Source organism: Anas acuta, chromosome 3 (genome assembly GCF_963932015.1).
Source record: "Anas acuta chromosome 3, bAnaAcu1.1, whole genome shotgun sequence".
In the NCBI taxonomy this organism is placed as follows: domain Eukaryota; kingdom Metazoa; phylum Chordata; class Aves; order Anseriformes; family Anatidae; genus Anas; species Anas acuta.
In genome coordinates, this window is record NC_088981.1 from 34,686,574 (window position 1) to 34,705,655 (window position 19,082).

A 19,082-nucleotide genomic window follows, 5' to 3' on the forward strand; every position below is an offset into this window, starting at 1 on the left:
GTTTCATTTTACGTGCAAAAGTAGATGAAAACCATAGACATTTTCCAGAAATAGTAAACTGTGATTTTATCAGCCCTCACCTGACTCTATACTTTTGTTTGGACTATCCATTTGTATATTTATTCTTTAATTTGTGCAAAGTTTCCAGATAGTGGGTAGCTCCAAACTCAGATGGTCAGTCTCAACAAACAAATCTGTCATAAAGGTTTAATGCGTAACACAGCAAAAGACTCTCATTAGAGACAGAACACTTAAACGTTATCTGTTGATGTTTGTAAATGCTCTAAAATGATCATGACAGGATGCTCAGACAAACCTAAGCCAGCATGGTCAGAAATATTATCACCAAACAAAAGCAAGCTCAAAACGTATATAAAAATATGGAAAGGTATTTTCAATGAAGTCATGCCTTTTCATGCGACTAGTTGATTATACTTTTACCTGGTTGTTAAGTTCACATCAGTTTGTTTACCTGTGTACACTGCATGCAAGAACATGTACAAATGCAAAACTCAGAGCATGACATTTAACATTTTCCTGCATTTGAACTGTCTAAAAAAAAAATAATTTTTTTTTTCAACATTCCATTTGGCATACAGAATCAATAAGCCAGTCCGACTGCCTCATGTATATGTTAGTAATTCTCCAGCAGTGTCTTCTGCCCTCTGCTTGAAACTATGTCACCCATAAAAAATTCTGTACACCCGAGTCTGCTTTCCATTTTAAGTCCATATTAAAAAAAAAAAGAGAGATCTTTGAAACAAGGGCATTATCTGGAATTTATTACTGACAAGGTTAAACCTTTGTGGTCCTTTTTGCTGATTATTGATTCTCAGGAAATGTATTGTATCTCAGTCAGCAGTATTTAAATTTGGTTCTGAATCTTAATTGCAAGGGCATTTGTTCCAAGTAAGAACACATTTTTGAAAAACATGTACTACATGAACCTGAGTAAAGATACCTATAAGATAAATTTAAACAACTTAAAGTTTTGTATTGTCCTAATGTAGCTGAAGTCCTTGAAGGCTATTTTCCCATTCTGTGTCTTATTATAGGTAGAAACTCATTAAAGGCAGAAAGTCTCCTCTGTGCTTCTCTTTGGAGGATTGGGATGCAAAATTCCTTGCTATTATCTCAAGAGCAACCTTTTCTGACAAGGTAACACTCCATATATTGTGCTATAAAGATAAAAAAGAAAAAATATTCAACTGCTATACCTTTTAGTTATACATTTATGAAACAAGGCCTCCTGTATGTATGCTATAGTGCAACTGTATGCAGACCGTACATTCTTAGTTTTCCTTTGCACACTTCTGTTAAAAACCTTTATCAGCTGTGAACCCATTTCTGCCTATGAGACTACTAACTTCATAACAAAAAGTCAGACAGGAAATGTTAGGAAGTGAGGTTCATGGCCTTGGCATAAATAAATAAAATAAAAATCAATGTCCCTACACAAACTAAACAGCAAGGAAGATCACAAAGGAAAATTCAACTGAGAGATTTTTACAGTGATGTTAGGAAAGTATATCTTTAAATGAATATATAGGTTATTTATGTATATTGTAATAAAGTCCCCGAGAGTGGCTCATCTTGTGAAAGACTAGTTTTGTAAGGGTAAAGAGAAACTAGCCATTAAGGTTATTTAATTCCTTATGTAAAGAAAAAGAAAGATCCTTCTATATTTTTATACAAGAAATGTTTACATAATGCTGGTTCCTCATCCTTGATATGGATATTGTTTAGTTTCTGAATTAAAACAAAACAAAGCAATCAAAACCGACAACGAAAAATGACAACTTTAAAGGTAGCAGCTTGCTGCATGCCTCCAGAATCTCCTGGATGGTATGGGAAATGTTTAGCACTGTTAGTTTTCTTCTGGAGCACTTCCAAGTTAAATTAAAATCATTGTCAAAATTCTTGCAGCTTCACCTTGATTATCATTAATATACCAAACAATCTCAGAACAGTTACTACTACTTTATATAGATGAGACACAGAGATTAAATAGGTCCGTCCCACAAGATCGCTCAATTTTTCAAACCTCGAAATTGAATATAGCTATTTTGAAATTTTAGCCATAAGAAAATATTTTTACGTTATGCATAGAAAGTTCTTATATTCTGCACTGATATTTTACTAAAAGCTGTAAGATATTACAACACATAAATGAATAGCATGTTCAGTAAAAAAAAAAAATTAAATATTTGGCTTTTAAGACATTGATTAATTGTGTGTTAGAAATGCAGGCTCTCTCTTGACATATGTCAAACTAACACTGCAGCACAACACTTCTCAGTACAAAGAATGTTTCTTGAATTCTATTTAGATTGTACATCCACTTTTAAGAAATACTTTTTTTTTTTTTTTTAATTTTATTCTGCACTATTATACAACACTTCTTTTTGCCTGGCATCTGTCCGGCATTCCCATCGTTTGCATTTACTTTACTTCAGTTCCTCAAAGCTGAGACTGCAGAAACACAGCCAGCAGCCTCATACAGCTTTTCATGGAAAACTGCCATTCTAACCTGGCACCTAACTTTACTTTATTATTCACTATGAAAACTTTAAAACTCTGAGATGAATTTAAATATTTATGCCAACAAAGAAACTGATGAAAACTATCATCACAAAAGAAGAAAATGAAAAACAAAAAACAAAAAACAACAAAACAACAATGTAAGCCATTACTGAAGTAGCTCTTCTTGTGAAAGCTCTGATGTTCTTTGCTTGCCAGTCACCAGTGCCAGCTCATCTTTCAACTCTTGGATCTCCTTTTGCAGTTGGACAACCATCTACAAACAGCAAAGCATAAAGAAAGCATCACCTACAAATTATTATATAGGTTATGTATTTTGCATTAAAAGGTTAAGTTTAGTGAAATATTTACTTTGCTTTCCTCTTTGTTTTAAACAAATTTTTTTTTCAGAACAGAAATACACCAAATAAGAAATAAGAACTTAAATACATCAAGCACATTTTTTTCCTTTTCCATTTATAAAAACAAGAAAAGTAATCCAAACTCCATAAACTTTATGTGTTAGAAGACATGATTGTACAGAAAGCCTTCAACAGACTACTTGCAAGAGAAAAAAAAATCACCATAGGAGGAGCAAAAACATTAGTTTTACTTGCTAGCGATGAAAACATTTAAAATAGAACTCATTGATGTCTGTTAGAAAGAGAACTAAATACCAAAAGTGATTTTTCTCTTCCCTTTAGAAACAGAAATTCCAAAACAATATCAGCATTTTAACCTTACATGTAACAATCCACTCTTAATAGAAGTATAGCATACAAATTTGCAGGATGTATCAGTTGCTGATACAGCAAATATATAATTATTAAATTACTACTTTAATTATGAGAATGCAATTGCTTTAATGAACAGTAATGACTGAGAATGTGATCTGCAGAACTGTACTGGAATTTTAAATTTTAATAGTTTATTACTGGAAAATGTATTTTGGAAAAATATTTATATAAAAGACATATTTTAGAAATCATTATCCTCCCAAGGTCAAGTTCCACAACTCAAAAAACAGTATGTGAGTTTAAAACATGAATGAACGAGTTCTTGGTTACTTTAAGATGTATCATTTTCATGATGCATCACCTTATAATGGCTCAAATGCATCAGAAGTCCAGTAATATTTTTAGATGGATATGAGTGCACTGATACTCAAAACCTTTATGGACATGGTCTTGGGCAACCAACTCTACGTGTTCTGCTTGAGCAGAGGTTTGGACAATGACCTCCAGAGGTCAACCTCTCATTCTGCAATTCCATGTACAGAATATGTTTCCAAGAAAATGTTTTCACGAAAAAATGAATTATTCCTGATTTTATAGACACTTTATAGAAAAATTATTATTGAGACTCTAGACATACTTTCAGTGGATATTAGAATTTCTTCAAACAGTTGTATTTATTTTAATGTTTAACTATAATTTTCTCAATCTTGAATGAATTTACTTAAATATATATATATATTTTACACATACATATAAATATTTTTTTTAAACTCTAAAAATGCTGGTAACATATTTGTTACCGGAAATTATGAAAGGTTAATTTTGTCAAAAATACTTCATCTGAGATTCTATTAAGATGGTGAACTGCTAGTTACAGATATTGCAAGAATACTTCAAGAATATTGCAGGCCAAGCATTTTCACCTGATTTTAGATTGCCTTACTCTGGTGCCACATTTTGACACAGTCTATGCCAAGAGTAAATAAAATAAAATAAACCTGTGGATTCAGTACAAAAAAGTAGATAGTGGGAGTGATAGTACCCTTTCTGAAGTACAAATTAATTAGCACGATTAACCTCTATCTGACAACAACATAAACATTATTTTCAAGGTGTGGATGAAATATTGATTTTCAAGTAGTATTAAAAGAAACAAAAATCTACAGTAGGATAATATTTTAATTTATATTTTTAAATGAATACCAGAGGAGATTAGATTAGGCTTAGTTCAGGCTCAACAGTTTGGTTTTCAGTTTAAATCAAATCCTTTGGTCGTAAGTGAGAAAAGTACAAAGCTAAGTTGCTTAAGAAGGAACAAGAGTACATATGCGACTTTTAGTAAGATATTGAGGAAGTTTCCATTATGAAGAATTGAGCTTACACAGCAATCAGACTTAGATCTACCAAGAAGTATTCTGCACTCTATTTATAAAACATACGTTCAAATTACAGATGATAAATAATGCAAATAAATGACATAAAATCATAAATTCAGCACTTTTCTAAATAATCAGGTTGCACACTGGGAATATACTTTAGGTCGTTAAGATGGGCAACAAATTCCATAGTGAGCACAGAGCCATATAAAGCCTAGGTACCCACGTTCCCCTGCCTTTTCCACAAGAGGGGATGGATTTCTAACCCTCCCGAGTCCACTTTTGCTTTACTTGCTAAATGATCCTGCTGAGTGAGACATACCAAACTTGTGGAGTATAGCTCCACAGGATGTAGTAAATGTTCAAGAGCCTGCATGTGTTCCACCTCAATCAGAGGCTTCTGTGGCCATGGAAGGAATGTTTTACATGATTTGCTACTACAAAGCCTACATGAGAAAGACAAAAAGGACAACCAGAAAGTAAGAATTGTTCAGTGCCTGCTGCATTTTTTTTTCTGTGCGTGTGTGTGTTTCACAGAGACAGAAGGTATGCTGAAATGCATCTATAGTTCTTACTTTGTATCCATCTAAGCAGCTTTGGCACAAGAAGTGTAACCTCACTCAAATATTTCCCATGTCAGAAAACAACATTGATACACAACATGCTGATCCAGTAGCTATTATCATCTGCTATAGTTTGCTGAATTGACAATCTTTAATAGGTGTATTTAATATTTAGAAAAATAATTTTTCTAGGTAACATAGAAAATTACATTAAATAAACTAACAAAGGTTTATTAATGTAGTAAAGCTTATCATTAAAGAGCACATCTTCAAACAAATAAGGTATGCAAAACTAGAGGTATATAAAATATTTCAAAAGGAAGACTAACCAAATTTTGAAAACAAAAACCTAAGGTACATTTTTGTTACACAAGCCAAAAGAAGAAACACCTTTTCTTTAAGTTGCAATGCTTTATGCTTTACCAACATGGATTACTACCTTCATCCTTCCCTGCCTAAATCTCTGATTCATTCCACAGAGTTCCTCTGCTGCTCTTTGAGATGTGATCATCAGCCTAAGGATTTAGTGTGGAAATTCTATTTCTACATCTCATTTACTTGTCTTCCTTTTTTCCTTAATGGTAACTTTACAGACTTCATTCTTCCTAACTAATAAAATGTTCCTTGGACCAATCTCAAGGAAGGTCTGTACCTGCATGTTTCTTAGCTTTTTAATATTCAAACTGTTCCAGTGCAGTAGTGTGCCTTATTTCTGTAGAACTTGACAATAGAAGGATTCTATGAATGACATCACTACAGCCTTCCTGCTTTAAATTTCCCTCCTGATCTCAAATTTGAAAAATGAAAGCATATTCTGAAAGAATACAGTGAAAGTCTTACAGAACCAATTACTATAGACCTTTGAAAAAAATTGAGATGACACCACATCTAAATTTTCATAAAATACCTTTGCTACAAATTTTTTTGTATAGAACTCATATCTGTTAGCAAAGAAGCGAGATAAAAGAGTTGGTCTGTGTAAGGTCATCTAGTCTAATTGCGTCTCAAGGCAGGGCTAAATAGGTCACATTGCTCAGGGCTTGTCCGGCTGCATTTTGATTACCTCCAAGGACGGAAAGTCCACATTCTGCCTGGGAAGACTATCTCAATATATAACCACCCTTACGGTAAACATGTTTCCTAATATTTAATTTTTTCCAGATATAAGTAAAATTTTGTGTGGTGCGACGTGTCAATTGCCTGTTGTCCTATCACGGTCTATCATTCAGAAGACTCTTGATTTGACTCTTTATACCTGTTAAACAGACATAAAGTAACAAGATCCCTTTATTCTTTTCTTCTTAAAGGTGAATAAATCCAACTCTGAGCCTTTCCTTATATAATAAGGTGCTCCAGTCCCTTGATCATCTTGATGTCACTCTGCTGGGCCTTGCTTCCGTAAATCAAGGTCTAGCCCCACTGCTCTCAATGCAGTCTCTCAAGTCCTGTATAAAGGGGAATAATAACTTCCCTTGACCTATAGTCTCTCTAATACAGCAGAGCGTTTAGTTGGTCTTCATCACAACATCACACTATTGACTTATGTCTACAAAGCTGCTTTCTACGTTACTGGTGTCCAGCTGTTATAGGGTTATACCACCTTATTTAGCCTTTACCTTAGTTGAACTTCATTAGATTCTTCTCAGTTGATCATTTCTTCAGCCTATCAAGCTCTCTAAATAGTAGCCTTATCTCCCATATTACTGAGCGCTACTCCCAATTTGCTATCATCTGTGAACTTTTTGAGAGTTCACTCTGTCAAATCACTGAGGTTGCTAATATGGACACTGAACGCTATTGATCCAACTACACAAGGGATCATTATATCTCTGATCACATTCATTTAAGCCTAGCAGTTCAACCAGTTTTCCACCAACCTTATACAATCCATATATCATCTCTTTCACTATGGGAATGCAATGGAAGAAAGTGTCAAAAACCTTACTAAACCTCAGATAAGCAACATCCACCACTCTCCTTGCTCACATAACCAGTCATCTAATTGTAGAAAGCAATCAGCTTTGTCATGGATCTTTTACTCTTCATAAATCCATACTGGCTTCTTTTAGTCACCTTCTTGTTCTTCAAGTATTTGGAAACAGCTTCTAGAAGGATTTGTTTCATAATCTTCCCTGGGACTGCGGTTAGGCTAACAGTTGTACAGTTCTGTACATCTCCAAACCTTCCTTCTCACCTTCCTTGAAGATAGGCATGATATTTGCCTTTTTCCAATCATCGGTAACTGATTGCCACGACCTTTCAAAGATACCAAATAGCCTTACAGTGACCTCGGCCATGTCTTTCTGCACCCTCACATGCATCCTATCTGATTCTTTGGACTTATCCTTGTCCAAGTGGCCTAAGTGTTCCCTAATGTTCCTTCCCCACTGCAGAGAACACACTGCTGGTGAGACCTGTGGGCCTGATGTCAAACCTTTACAAGTAACAGCTGAGGCAAAACAGCCTTTTCAATGCTATGTGTTAGTAGGTCTACTGCTCCTTACTGAGCTGCAGGCTTACATTCTCCTTAGCCTTTATGTTGATGTCAATTTACTTATAAAAGACCTTCTTCTGACCCTTTGCATTCCATGGTGGTTTTAACTACCACTGAGATTTGGTTTTCTCAATTCTATACCTGTCAAAAAATATGATGAAATTTGAATTGCTTTCACCCAGGTATATAGCCCTTCCAGTGCATTTTGGGATGGTTAAAAGCCACCATGCCAGATCATTCACTGCACTGCTTGCTGTACCAGAGAAGCGTCATTAACATCACAATATGCTCAATGTATTCTGCAGAACACATTACGTATTCTAATTTCAAAAGTGCTTAACTTACAGCAGCTACCAGTAACGCACAGTATTGGAGGAAAATTTAATTATAAAAAGAGCTACAAGAACCATCATCCACCTATATGGTAAGTTTTATACAACATGTACTATGTATCTACGCTATGCCAAATTGTATCTATGCTAATTGATGTGGCTCAACTACACGAGGGAGGGACACTGCAAGTTACTTGTTAGGGGTTTTATAAAGGTTCATTTGATCATTTGATTATCTCCAAAAGAAATGCTAAGAATAGCAGCTATTTTATAGATAAGATTGGAACCTGCATCTAAAAAAAGATTTAAATGAATTAGTTAGCATAAAATTTTCAACATGCATATGATTGCAATTGCTTCTTGAAATTAAAACCAAGCAATTTCCTTCCCTCTATCTCCAAATAACTCTCACCAATCTGGGGTCAACTTCTTCATTAAGAACTGCTTCGTTCTTAATAAGAGCAACTCGCTGTGCAAATCTACAGGTTGATATAGATTCCTGGAAGAAAAAAAAAAAAAAAAAAGAAGAATTTCAGTTAGCTTTGCACCAGGTAACTGGAAAAGACTGCTGCTGATGTTGAATTACATTTTTTTATTTGGTGTATTTTACAGAAATAATCTGACATTTCATATTCCAAAAAACAATATTCAAGGAAAAGATTATCCTATTAATGATACTGATGTTAAAACTGTCAAATTATAACATGTATTTTATTGAGCCAGTCAATCCACTGATCAGCTTTGTTTTGAATGAGCCCCTAGCTGGCACTAAAGGATAACAAAGCCACAACACTATTCAGAGGGTAAAAAATTTCAAATGGTGAGAAAAAGATGAAATTACCTAAAACTTTTTTTTCTTTTTTTTGATGAAACTGTGACCAGAGAAGCATATGTGAAAAATGCTGGGAAGAGGTGAAGGGAAAGATCAGGACAAGTAAGGAACAAGTTAGGAGAATTAAAACTAGGAGGGATATGGTAGAACTATGATACCAGGTAAGAAACTGTCAGAGAGCAGAGCAGTGAACTAAGTTAGAGTGCAGGAGGACTGAAAGAAAAGTAAAGATACAAGATGAAGTTTGTGGAGGAAACTCTGACAATCAGTGAGTACTCCCATCTAGTGCAGAGTGAAATAGAGGATCCTTAATTATTGTTCCCTCCTTTGAGATCATGCCAGAATGCACTAGGGAACTTACCTACCTAATGAAAAACAAAAAACAAACAAACAAACAAAAAACAACAAACAAACAAACAAAGACAAGCAACTGATTTCAGTCAGGTTAGAGGTTACAATGATATTTGATAAGGTGTATGATAAAATTTTCTGAGATGTGCCATTCTGACATTCTTAAAATATAAGAATTTACATCAAAGTCTACATCAAGAGAACATTACTATTGGTGTATAATTATATCTCAGAATCAAAGTAATTCTGCAGTTTTCTTTCCTTTAACATATGGAAATACTAAATTAAATATATGATCAGGACTTCTCTTTCCATGCTTGGAGGGGTGGTCTCTGAATTAGGGTTATATGATGAAAGATACTGGTGTTTATTGCAAAAGTCATAATATATATACAGAAACAAATGGGAGAGGAGGATCTTACTATTAAAACAGCTGCACAATAGCCCTAGCTCTTAGCACTTAGACCTTGTGTTTGCCTCCACCATGCAGGTCCCATGCAATGATAACCAGACTATGTAATTTTAATTCTTATATATTCACTAGGTACAACTCTATATACAGTATACATATATATATATTGCCATCAGACCTCTTTGCCCTGTTCAGAGTGAAGCATATGTTAATTTCTGGAGTGGTTAATCAGTTCAGTCTTCAGCATTCAATATGTAAGCTCATGACCTGTTTATCCTATGTCATCAAAAGGTAACCAAAGGTAGCAACTACTAATATCCTAATCATTTTTTCTACCATGCTTATTTCTGCAGAACCTGAGGGCTTCAACAAGATTAATCAATTAACACTCTAGGTATTGCTTTGCTGCAAGGAGTTGGAATGACCACACTTAACAGAAGGGAAACAAAAAGTACCAAAACTTAGATTTTTCTGATTAGTATCATTATACATGTATGACCTTATGTTCAAAACAGACCTTGCATTCAACTTCACTTGTAACTATAACAATTGATATGGCTACAATTCAGAGTCAAGACCTTTTTTCAAGCACTCCACAGAACTAGCAGGAAGAATGTGATGTAGGTGATGTAAAAAGGTGTATATGAACTCTTTGGAAGAAGTAGGAATATAACCTATGAATGTAACCAATATTCTATTTGTCCTCTTCATGAAAGTGCCCTTTCTTACACTGAATTCTCTGCTTCATTGCTTTCACTGTTAGAGACAAAGCTAAGTCCTTAAGAAAGTTGATTTTAATAAACAGCTTCATTTTATAGTGGGGGGTAAGGCTGTCTTGTGTTTCTTTTTGTGAATGAAATGTACATCCAGTGGATAAACAAACAAACAAAAAGCCAAACATAACTCTGCATAATGTCTCACAGAACTCCAAATTAAATTAGGCAGCTGTCCTAATTCTGGTATTTTCAAATGTCTAGTAATTACTTGAACATCTGTCTTAATATTACCTGCATACATCAGATTCGGGGAACAGGGTAAATTTTTTTATTTATTTTTGGAAGGACTGAAGAAGGTTTATTTTGTAGATGGTATATGGTAAAGCAAGAAAATGAAAGGTGTCAGTATCCTACTCTGGATAACTGCTGTGCCTAAATATTCCCCAAAATAGAAGCCTAAATTGCAATTTGAGATGGATACACCCGATAAATTGATGTATGAAAGTGTGCCTATACCACACAGTCAAAAAAAAAAAAAAGAAAAAAAAAGAGTATTAATAAACTTATTCAGTTGCATTTATAACCAGGCATCATGCTTGCACAATTATGTTATAAAAATAACATAATAATAAAATAATAATAATATAATAATACAATTCTAAACGTTCTGTTTCCATTTAAAAGCAAAGGCCATTTTCTAAAGAAAAAATGTCTTCAACTAGATTAAGTACAGTTTTGTAAAATGCTTTCCATTGTATTTCAGAAAACAGCCCTAAACATACTAGTTTTTTTTCCTTGTTTATTCACATTAAGAAATCTTTGATGTTATGGAAAATCAGGAAATAACTATATTAGAAATGGATTTGAGCAGTGTTCTAGGTATGCACATGACAACATATTTTGTTAAATAAAGATAGGAAAACATGACTATTTAGAATTCACAAAGAAATACAGAAGTATTTAAAAAAAATGCAAAAATCCTAAATCATTCCATCTAATTCCTTCTGTCCTTCATGACTTCTTGAATTGTCTACCATAAAAACTTGACTCCACAAAATATAAAGGAGTTCTGCCAAGACTTTCTCGGTCTGATCGATATTTTGCTTAGAGATCTTACCAATATATATTTCCTTTGGAAAATCCCTTCAAGGTATCTTTTCATAACTCAAAGATTTATACATCAGAAAAAAAATAAAATATATATATGATTCATATATATATGTGCAAGTCCTTTGTCAATTGCTCCTTGACTTCAGATTACTTAGAGAATAACACATCCTAAAGGATTTATCTGTATGTTATTGAAATTTCTATTGACAGAATTATCTCCTGGAAATAACAGTATTTTATTTTTTTTTGTAAGGATGAGAAAGAAAGCATACACACTTGAATTGCAAACTGTAATTAAAGTCAAAAGTGCAGGCTCTTTTAACAACTGAAAACATTTTCTTTGAAAACAGAAATAACATACATCTATGTTTCTTTTGTCTAAAGAAAGCGTTGCTATCATGGTAGTCATGCAGTTTCCTCCCAGGCTGTCTCTTAGCACTGAGGTCATCATAGAGTTTCGATAGGGAATGTGGGACCGATTTTTCTCTGCAAGGGCAATTATTACCTGAAACAACAGTAAAAATGGAAAATGCTTTTAAACTCACCTGACACAGAAAGATTAAAAAAAGCAAACAAACAAAAAAAACCAACAACAACCTGCTCAGCAACCTAAACTTCTAATACAAAACTACACCTCTGCACCCACTTAGGTGCAAAGCCTCTGGTTTTATTGGTACAATTTTCACTTCAATGTCAGTGTGTTTGTATGTCTTTGCAGGCATTGGACCTAAAAGACCAAATACATTTAATTTTATCACACCTTAGCTTTATATTTTATAGCCTCTCAGAAACATGGAAACAGAACATGATAAACTAAAAACCATTCTCCGAAGACATGGTAACTTATTGAAAATCGTCCTCATATTTTTTCCAGCATAATAATTCGCTAAAATATGGAGAGCATTCAAGAAGAAACTTCCTCAACATTTGCTAAAGCATGCTTTTAAAATGACACATTCCTAAAGCACATGGGTCTTGAAGGGGTCAATTCATTTATTTCCGAGAAAATGTCTTGACAAGTACATGCACAAATAAAAGTGTGCACTATTACAATGTACTACTGGAAAGAAATAATTCAGTTTAGAACATATGTCTTGGCCAAAAAGGAAATGGTACACCTAATATTCTCAGTTTCTCTTCTCAGATGTTTACATTATGATTCTAATTATAATTAAATGAAAAGCTAGATTACCCCATGATACATTCAGATACCAAAGATTTGAGCTGATATCTTGCCAAGCACTGTACTGAAAACCTTTAGCTATATGAATTGTCCAAGCTATCCTAAATGGTTAGGAGTTGTTTTTCCATCAATAAATGCTACATACCAGCACATATTTAGTTCATATTGCACCAAAGAAAATTGTTACTTTACAAAATTTAGCAGTAACATTTTTGTTGCCACTAGTTTAATAGTCTTCAGAAAGTTAAAATTTCTTATTACTATAAATCATATATTGGCTATCCTCAGAGGAACCAATACATAATATGAGAATTACTATATTGTAAAGGAAACTGAAAACATATTCCTGGATAAAGGTTTTAAAATATTGTGTATTACAACTCATTAGATGAAAATATGTCATATCTTATAAAACACAATAGCTGTTTTAGTTTCTAATATTGCACAGAAACCTCATACTAATGTGGAGTATACATTAATAAGTATGCTCTCAGATTCTACCACACAGAGGCTACCACCTAAATTGGCAAGATAGGAAAAGAACCAGAGGGAAGATATCTTATTTCTGTTAAAAATGGTAACTCTGTTACAGGGAAATTCACGTTTTGTTGAGGTGCTTGCAGGAAGTCTGTAGCCCAGGAAGAATTCGAACCTTCTACCACTGGCACTGAAAACCTACATGACCAGCTCTCATGCCACTGTAGTGTCACGTGCAAGATTCATATAACACAGGAGGTGATGGTTTTAAATCCCTTTAGTAAAACCTAACCTAAAGCACTAAAACAGTTTTACAAGCCAATCAAAGAATCTGTAATAGAATGAAGACGTATCTGAAAGTCAAGGAAATTATATTCTTTCACAAAACAACAGACCACTGTACAATATCTAAACAAGGATCTTCTAACAGCCAACTAAATGGGATAACCAGAAAACAAGAGTGTATTATTACCCTTCTGATATCAAAAGAGGTTTTCTTCTTTCTTCTTTAAGCATTGGTAGGTTGAATCTTAACAAACCTTAAAAATATTACCAAACCAAAACTGTAATATGATGATTGAAATCACCACAATTTAAGGCAGAAAGTTATAGGGATATGTTAATTAGAAAGAAACAAAACCAGAAAATTACCTTCTCTACGGAATGTGGATAAGTAGCTGACAGTGATCTCAAATTTTACAGACAAAAACTTCAGTAAGTACAAGTAGCAGTCATTCATTAACCAATTAAATTTTTCAGTATTCTCTAAATGGAGCATATTTTAAATGCCAATTAATAGGCAAAAATGCAGTTGTGATTGTCAAACATCCTACTATGGCTTATAGACAACAAAAGCTACCCAGATGTGGTAGTAGGGACTTTTAAAAGTAACCATGTACCAAATTGCTGTGGGCACTACAGAATCATTTCTACTGCTACTGTAGATCAGGTGCATGAGACTATCAGGACTTCATTTTGCTCCAGACATACAGGCCACCTAGTTAAAAAAATGTGATTGATTTATTTGAAGTTATTTTAACACCTTAAGATAAGACTAAGTGTGGTAATACAGAACTGCGTTCCCATTCTCATCTTGACTCAAATCATTTTTATATAACCGTTATGCAAAGTGTTTAAAAATGGAATAACTCAACACTAAAACACCAGTAGATCATAACTAAACAGCTGATAATGTAAATAAGCTTATTTTGACTTGTTTAGTATTAGTCACTGCAAGGTCAGGATTGAATAACCTGATTTTTACTGAACAAAAATATTGTTTTTACTGTCTTCAGTCATCTTTTATTCAGGATTAGTAAACATTTCTTATTAATGATATGCAATTCCAAACAGAACCTAACTTGCTTATCTCTGATTGTTTTTATTCTACAAGAGGAGTTAAAAGTTGCACGACAAAATGTAAATATTTTTCTCTTCTATAGTACTTCAAACCTGAGTATCTCAAAATGCACTGCGAAGGTTATTAAACTCAACCTCACAGATGCTCATTGTAATGTTGCATTTTAAATACATAAAAATCATACAGTAAATAAATAAAAAAAAAGATCCTAAGCACAATTTGTATGATTTCAAATTTCATTTTTGAATCATTTACCCTTGTTGCTTATGATAACTGACATACAGCCATTTTACTTCAAGGTGAAATTTTAACAAATGGCAGATTTGAAAATAAATCCAGTGTAATAGTAAATGACTGGCTGCCACCTGCTGTGCCTTAAAATTTCTCTTTTGACAGGTGATAAACCTCTGATTCTAGAGTACATTAAATTGAACAAATTTCTTCTTGTTAAATGAAAAATACAACACACGCAAAAAAAAAAAAAAAATCTTCCCAAGAAGTGGAATGGTTGATTATATTTTCTAACTATAATTTTGAAGAAATTTTCACACATAGACACACACAAAATCTCCTTTTTTAAAGTACTTCCTCAACTGTAAATTTTACTAAATAACACGTGTACTGGAGTATAAATTGAAAAGAACAACTCTGAACTTCAGTTAAGCATTTTTTAATTTTGTTTTTATCCCACTAAGTAGTGACAGTTTCACAGATCAGCATGTACCTTCATATTGTGGTATATGAAAGAATTTAAGGAAATGTTTCAAAAATGTACAGTATTCTCTAGCAGAGCTCCAAAAACAACAAATGTCTGTCAACAGAAATAGTGTTTGCTAGACTATGAAAACAATACTACCTATTCAAATTTAGAAAGAAAGTAATTCATCTAACAGGTGGGAGGTCTGAAATCCACACTTAAAAAAAACAACAATCAGTGATTCTATCTTAATAGCAGAGTATACACAAAATATATTTCATTGATTACTATGTGTTTCTTACTCTTGCTTGGAGTTTTATAGCATTAGAATGCAAAAGGTTACAGAAGATCAGGCAGAACTAAATATGATGGGCAGAAAGTTTTTATAAGCAAACATAAATGTCTTTTAACAATGCTACATATGCTAAGCCAAAAAAGAAACACCTGAAAGGAAGGAGTGCTATGGAATATGGACAACGTATAAACCTGGTGGAATAAAAAAAAAAAAAAAAAAAAAGATACTAGAAGAAAGTAATGAATGTAAACAGCCTAAACAGCCTTCACCATCACGCTTATCACAATTCATTGAAATTACTAGGCTTCTAAGATGTAATATTGCATTCTTCTAGTTTTGAAGGAATAATGATTATATGAGATCAGTGGAGGGAAAAAAATAATAATAAAATAATATTAAAAAAACACACACCATCAAAACTGTTAGCTAAAGCTTTCTACTGGAATTCTACTTTTTCAGAGTTTCCATTCAGCTTCCCAACACACTCTTAATTCTTCCTTTGTTTCTAATTAACAATAATTGAGTGAAATTACTCAGGATTAGCCTGCTTTTTCAAAATTTGCCTTCCCCAAAGAGGAAACATAAAAAGCAAAGTTGAAAAAACTGGCAAAAAGTTCATGAGTTCATTTTTTAATTGTGTGACTAGTAGACACACAGAGATGGTATCTTTCCACTTCCTTAGTAAAATTAGCAGAACTATTTTTCTTTACTTCCCTGTAAGTCCGAACAAAAAAAATATACTTAAATTTGACTGTAAATAAATATAGCACACAAGTGAGACTTTTCAGCTTTCCCAATATATTTTTTTTAATACAATACAAGAATACCAGGTGGTATATTTTTCTTTCCTCTTAGAAGCTCCAAATGGTTGTAAAGAAAGGAACTCTTAGAACCTTATGTACATTTAACAATTGCTAACCATTATATACACTGAAAGGAGGATAGGGATTTCAGTGTACCTTAAATCAACAAGCTAAATCTTTTTCAGTATCAGTAGCTGAATGACAAAGATTTATGAAGATTTATTATTTTTATTACAGTTGCACCTGTGAATCCTATTGGTATAAAAACTATCATGACAATTACCCCATCAATATATTAAAAAAGATAACTTCTGTCTCAAAGAGATCAAAGATTCTCATTGGCTGTGGAATAAAACAACAGATGAGAGAAGAGCCTAAAACTTCATGATATTACAGTGCTCACTTGAACCAAATAAAAATCAGTCACTTTAGTACAATGATTCTTGATACATTCTGATTCTCACTGAGGAGAGCAGGTGAAAATCACATATAAAATTTTTAACAGAAATACAGTTGCAATCTTGTTAATATCTTTAGAATTCCAAATCAAACAAGAAACCTATTTTTGAAACAGTACCCTGTATATCTAATGTAACCTGATTTATCTGAATTAATATTATTTTATTTCAAATGAGGAGATATCAATTCAAACATATTTTAAAAAGTGCAATAAACACATAGTATTAAGATTAACTGAACATGGGAATCAAGATTACAAAAACATTGCATATTGCTAATAAGGAATGGAGTAAAGGGGAAATTTTTCATACTATTTGAATTTTACCTGTTCCAAATAATGTAGTGACAAGTTGATATATTTGGCTTCTGTCAATAAATGACCTCCAACTCCAGTCTTTGCAACACGCTCTGATCCAGCAAGGTCTACTAAGTGTAACTTGGAACGTCGGATGGTTGCAGATCCAGGTTCCTTGCTGGAGATGTGAATAGTGAAAATGCAGTGAGATCGAGTTGAGGCTTGATTCATTGGTGTCTACAATTAAAAGAAATTAAGAGTACTTAATGTTCATTTAATATATAAATCTAGCTTTTCATAGCTTGAAAATCAGGAAATTGAAATCACCTATCCAATCTGTGAGCTGTTTCACCTGTAATAAATATGAAAGAAGAACACAAAGAAGTTTTCTGGCCAAATGCTTGGATAATATTAATCCAGACAAATTGTACTGCAAGCAAGCAAGCAATCGTGGTTCTTTCAAGATACTCTAACAGTGGGGACATCATCAAAGCAGCTGGCCTCACCATACTGATGAATACTCCTAGAAAAGAGCATATAGATCAGAGGGGAACTTACTAATTCCTGATTTCCAAAAGGTCACCAATCTTCATGATTTCATTATGCATCTCTCTTCCCTCCCCTCTTCCCTTTTTTTTTTTTTTTTTTTTTTTTTTTTTTAAGTCAAACCAGTTTGAAAGTCAAAATTGCTTTGAAATCTAAAGTGTATAATGAACATATCCTGAGGGAACACAGAAAACTGTTGAGCTTAAGCCTTTTTTATAAAATTTTAAAGACTGTAAAACTTCACTAAACCTTCATAAACCTTTTTTGATTTGTTCTCATCACTGTTTTTCCCCTCACTATCTTCTCCATAAGAGACTAATTAAAAAAAAAAAGGCTATAAATCTGCTAGTATAAAAAAGTACTATAGTATTAAGTACATTATTATTTCTCACCAGGGTTTGGAGCAGGTATATGAGTTTCATTAACAACAGAAGTCCTAGAAGTGATTCTAGTAAATTGCATAACCAGTTTTTTATCTAGTTTGCATATTTCTAGCTCATCCAAAATTCATGGAAATGAATAACAAATATTTCAAACAATAACACTTTTTCATAGACAATACTACTGGAAAGAATATTAATAATTATGAAGTACTATGGCCAATCTAACTAGAAACACGGAGTACACTGTCTTTGGTGTATATTGGCATATTATTCTTTACAGCTTAGCTTGACACCTATTTCTTCATATGCTTGTTTGTGGAGTCCGTCGTATTACGTACCATATCCTAACACTAATTATAAACATATGTTGTGAATAGGTTGATCAAGACATATATACTTGTAATGTGAAGCATAACAACAAAAGGATAATGAAGTTTCATTTTAACTACCTGATTTGATGGTTTATTAAATCCTACTGGCAAAATATAAAAGTATTAGTATTTGCAGAAAATTACAAAAACACAGGGGAATAACTTATTTAATATACAGATATGTACCTGTAGTGCTTCCGTTTCTTGACATGATGATCTCTTAAATAAAACTCTGCACAGAATATAGTTTATGGTTTTCATTCTAATCACCAGAATTTGCTCATCTTTTTATTTGATTTTATTTTTCCTAGCTATCTACTGGACTAGCTAAGAATAGAATTTTCTGTAATGCTTTTGATTCACATTTTTATTACTTTTATAAAAAAAATTAACTTGGCAAACTTAGAATTTTATGTGTCACAACAGAATTTTCACCAGAGGTTTGGCTTTTATATATATATATATATATATATTTGGAATAGCTACTGCCATACTTCTTTAACTACACACGTGGAAACTATTGGTCAATTTTTAGACACTTACTACTTCCTTTTGTATGTATTTAGTGGATTTCTCAATATGTTTGAAATTCCAAACAAAAAATTTAAGCAACACTCAGATATTTTGTTTTAGACTTCAAATGATCAGATAGCATTACATGTGCACCTTTCTTTTTTATAAAATAACATATAAAAATCTTTTAAGCATCTAAAAACTCTTTCCTTTAGTTGTAAAACAAAATGAATCCCTTATTATCCTCATAAATGGCT

The 19,082-nt window shown here is 32.9% G+C and overlaps 1 protein-coding gene across 6 annotated transcripts in view; it reads right to left on the reverse strand.

Annotated features, from left to right (window-relative positions):
- Positions 1-19,082, reverse strand: part of KIF6 (kinesin family member 6) — a 175,984-nt gene that overhangs the window by 113,047 nt on the left and 43,855 nt on the right. For 5 of the 6 annotated variants that reach the window (XM_068676590.1, XM_068676586.1, XM_068676591.1 and 2 more), the window contains exons 7-10: positions 17,043-17,249; positions 11,805-11,948; positions 8,435-8,521; positions 2,694-2,797 (exon numbers count right to left, since the gene is read on the reverse strand). In XM_068676590.1, the coding sequence (XP_068532691.1) occupies positions 2,694-2,797; positions 8,435-8,521; positions 11,805-11,948; positions 17,043-17,249 (542 nt within the window). The remainder of the gene's footprint in view (positions 1-2,693; positions 2,798-8,434; positions 8,522-11,804; positions 11,949-17,042; positions 17,250-19,082) is intronic. The other variant, XM_068676587.1, reaches the window with a different exon arrangement.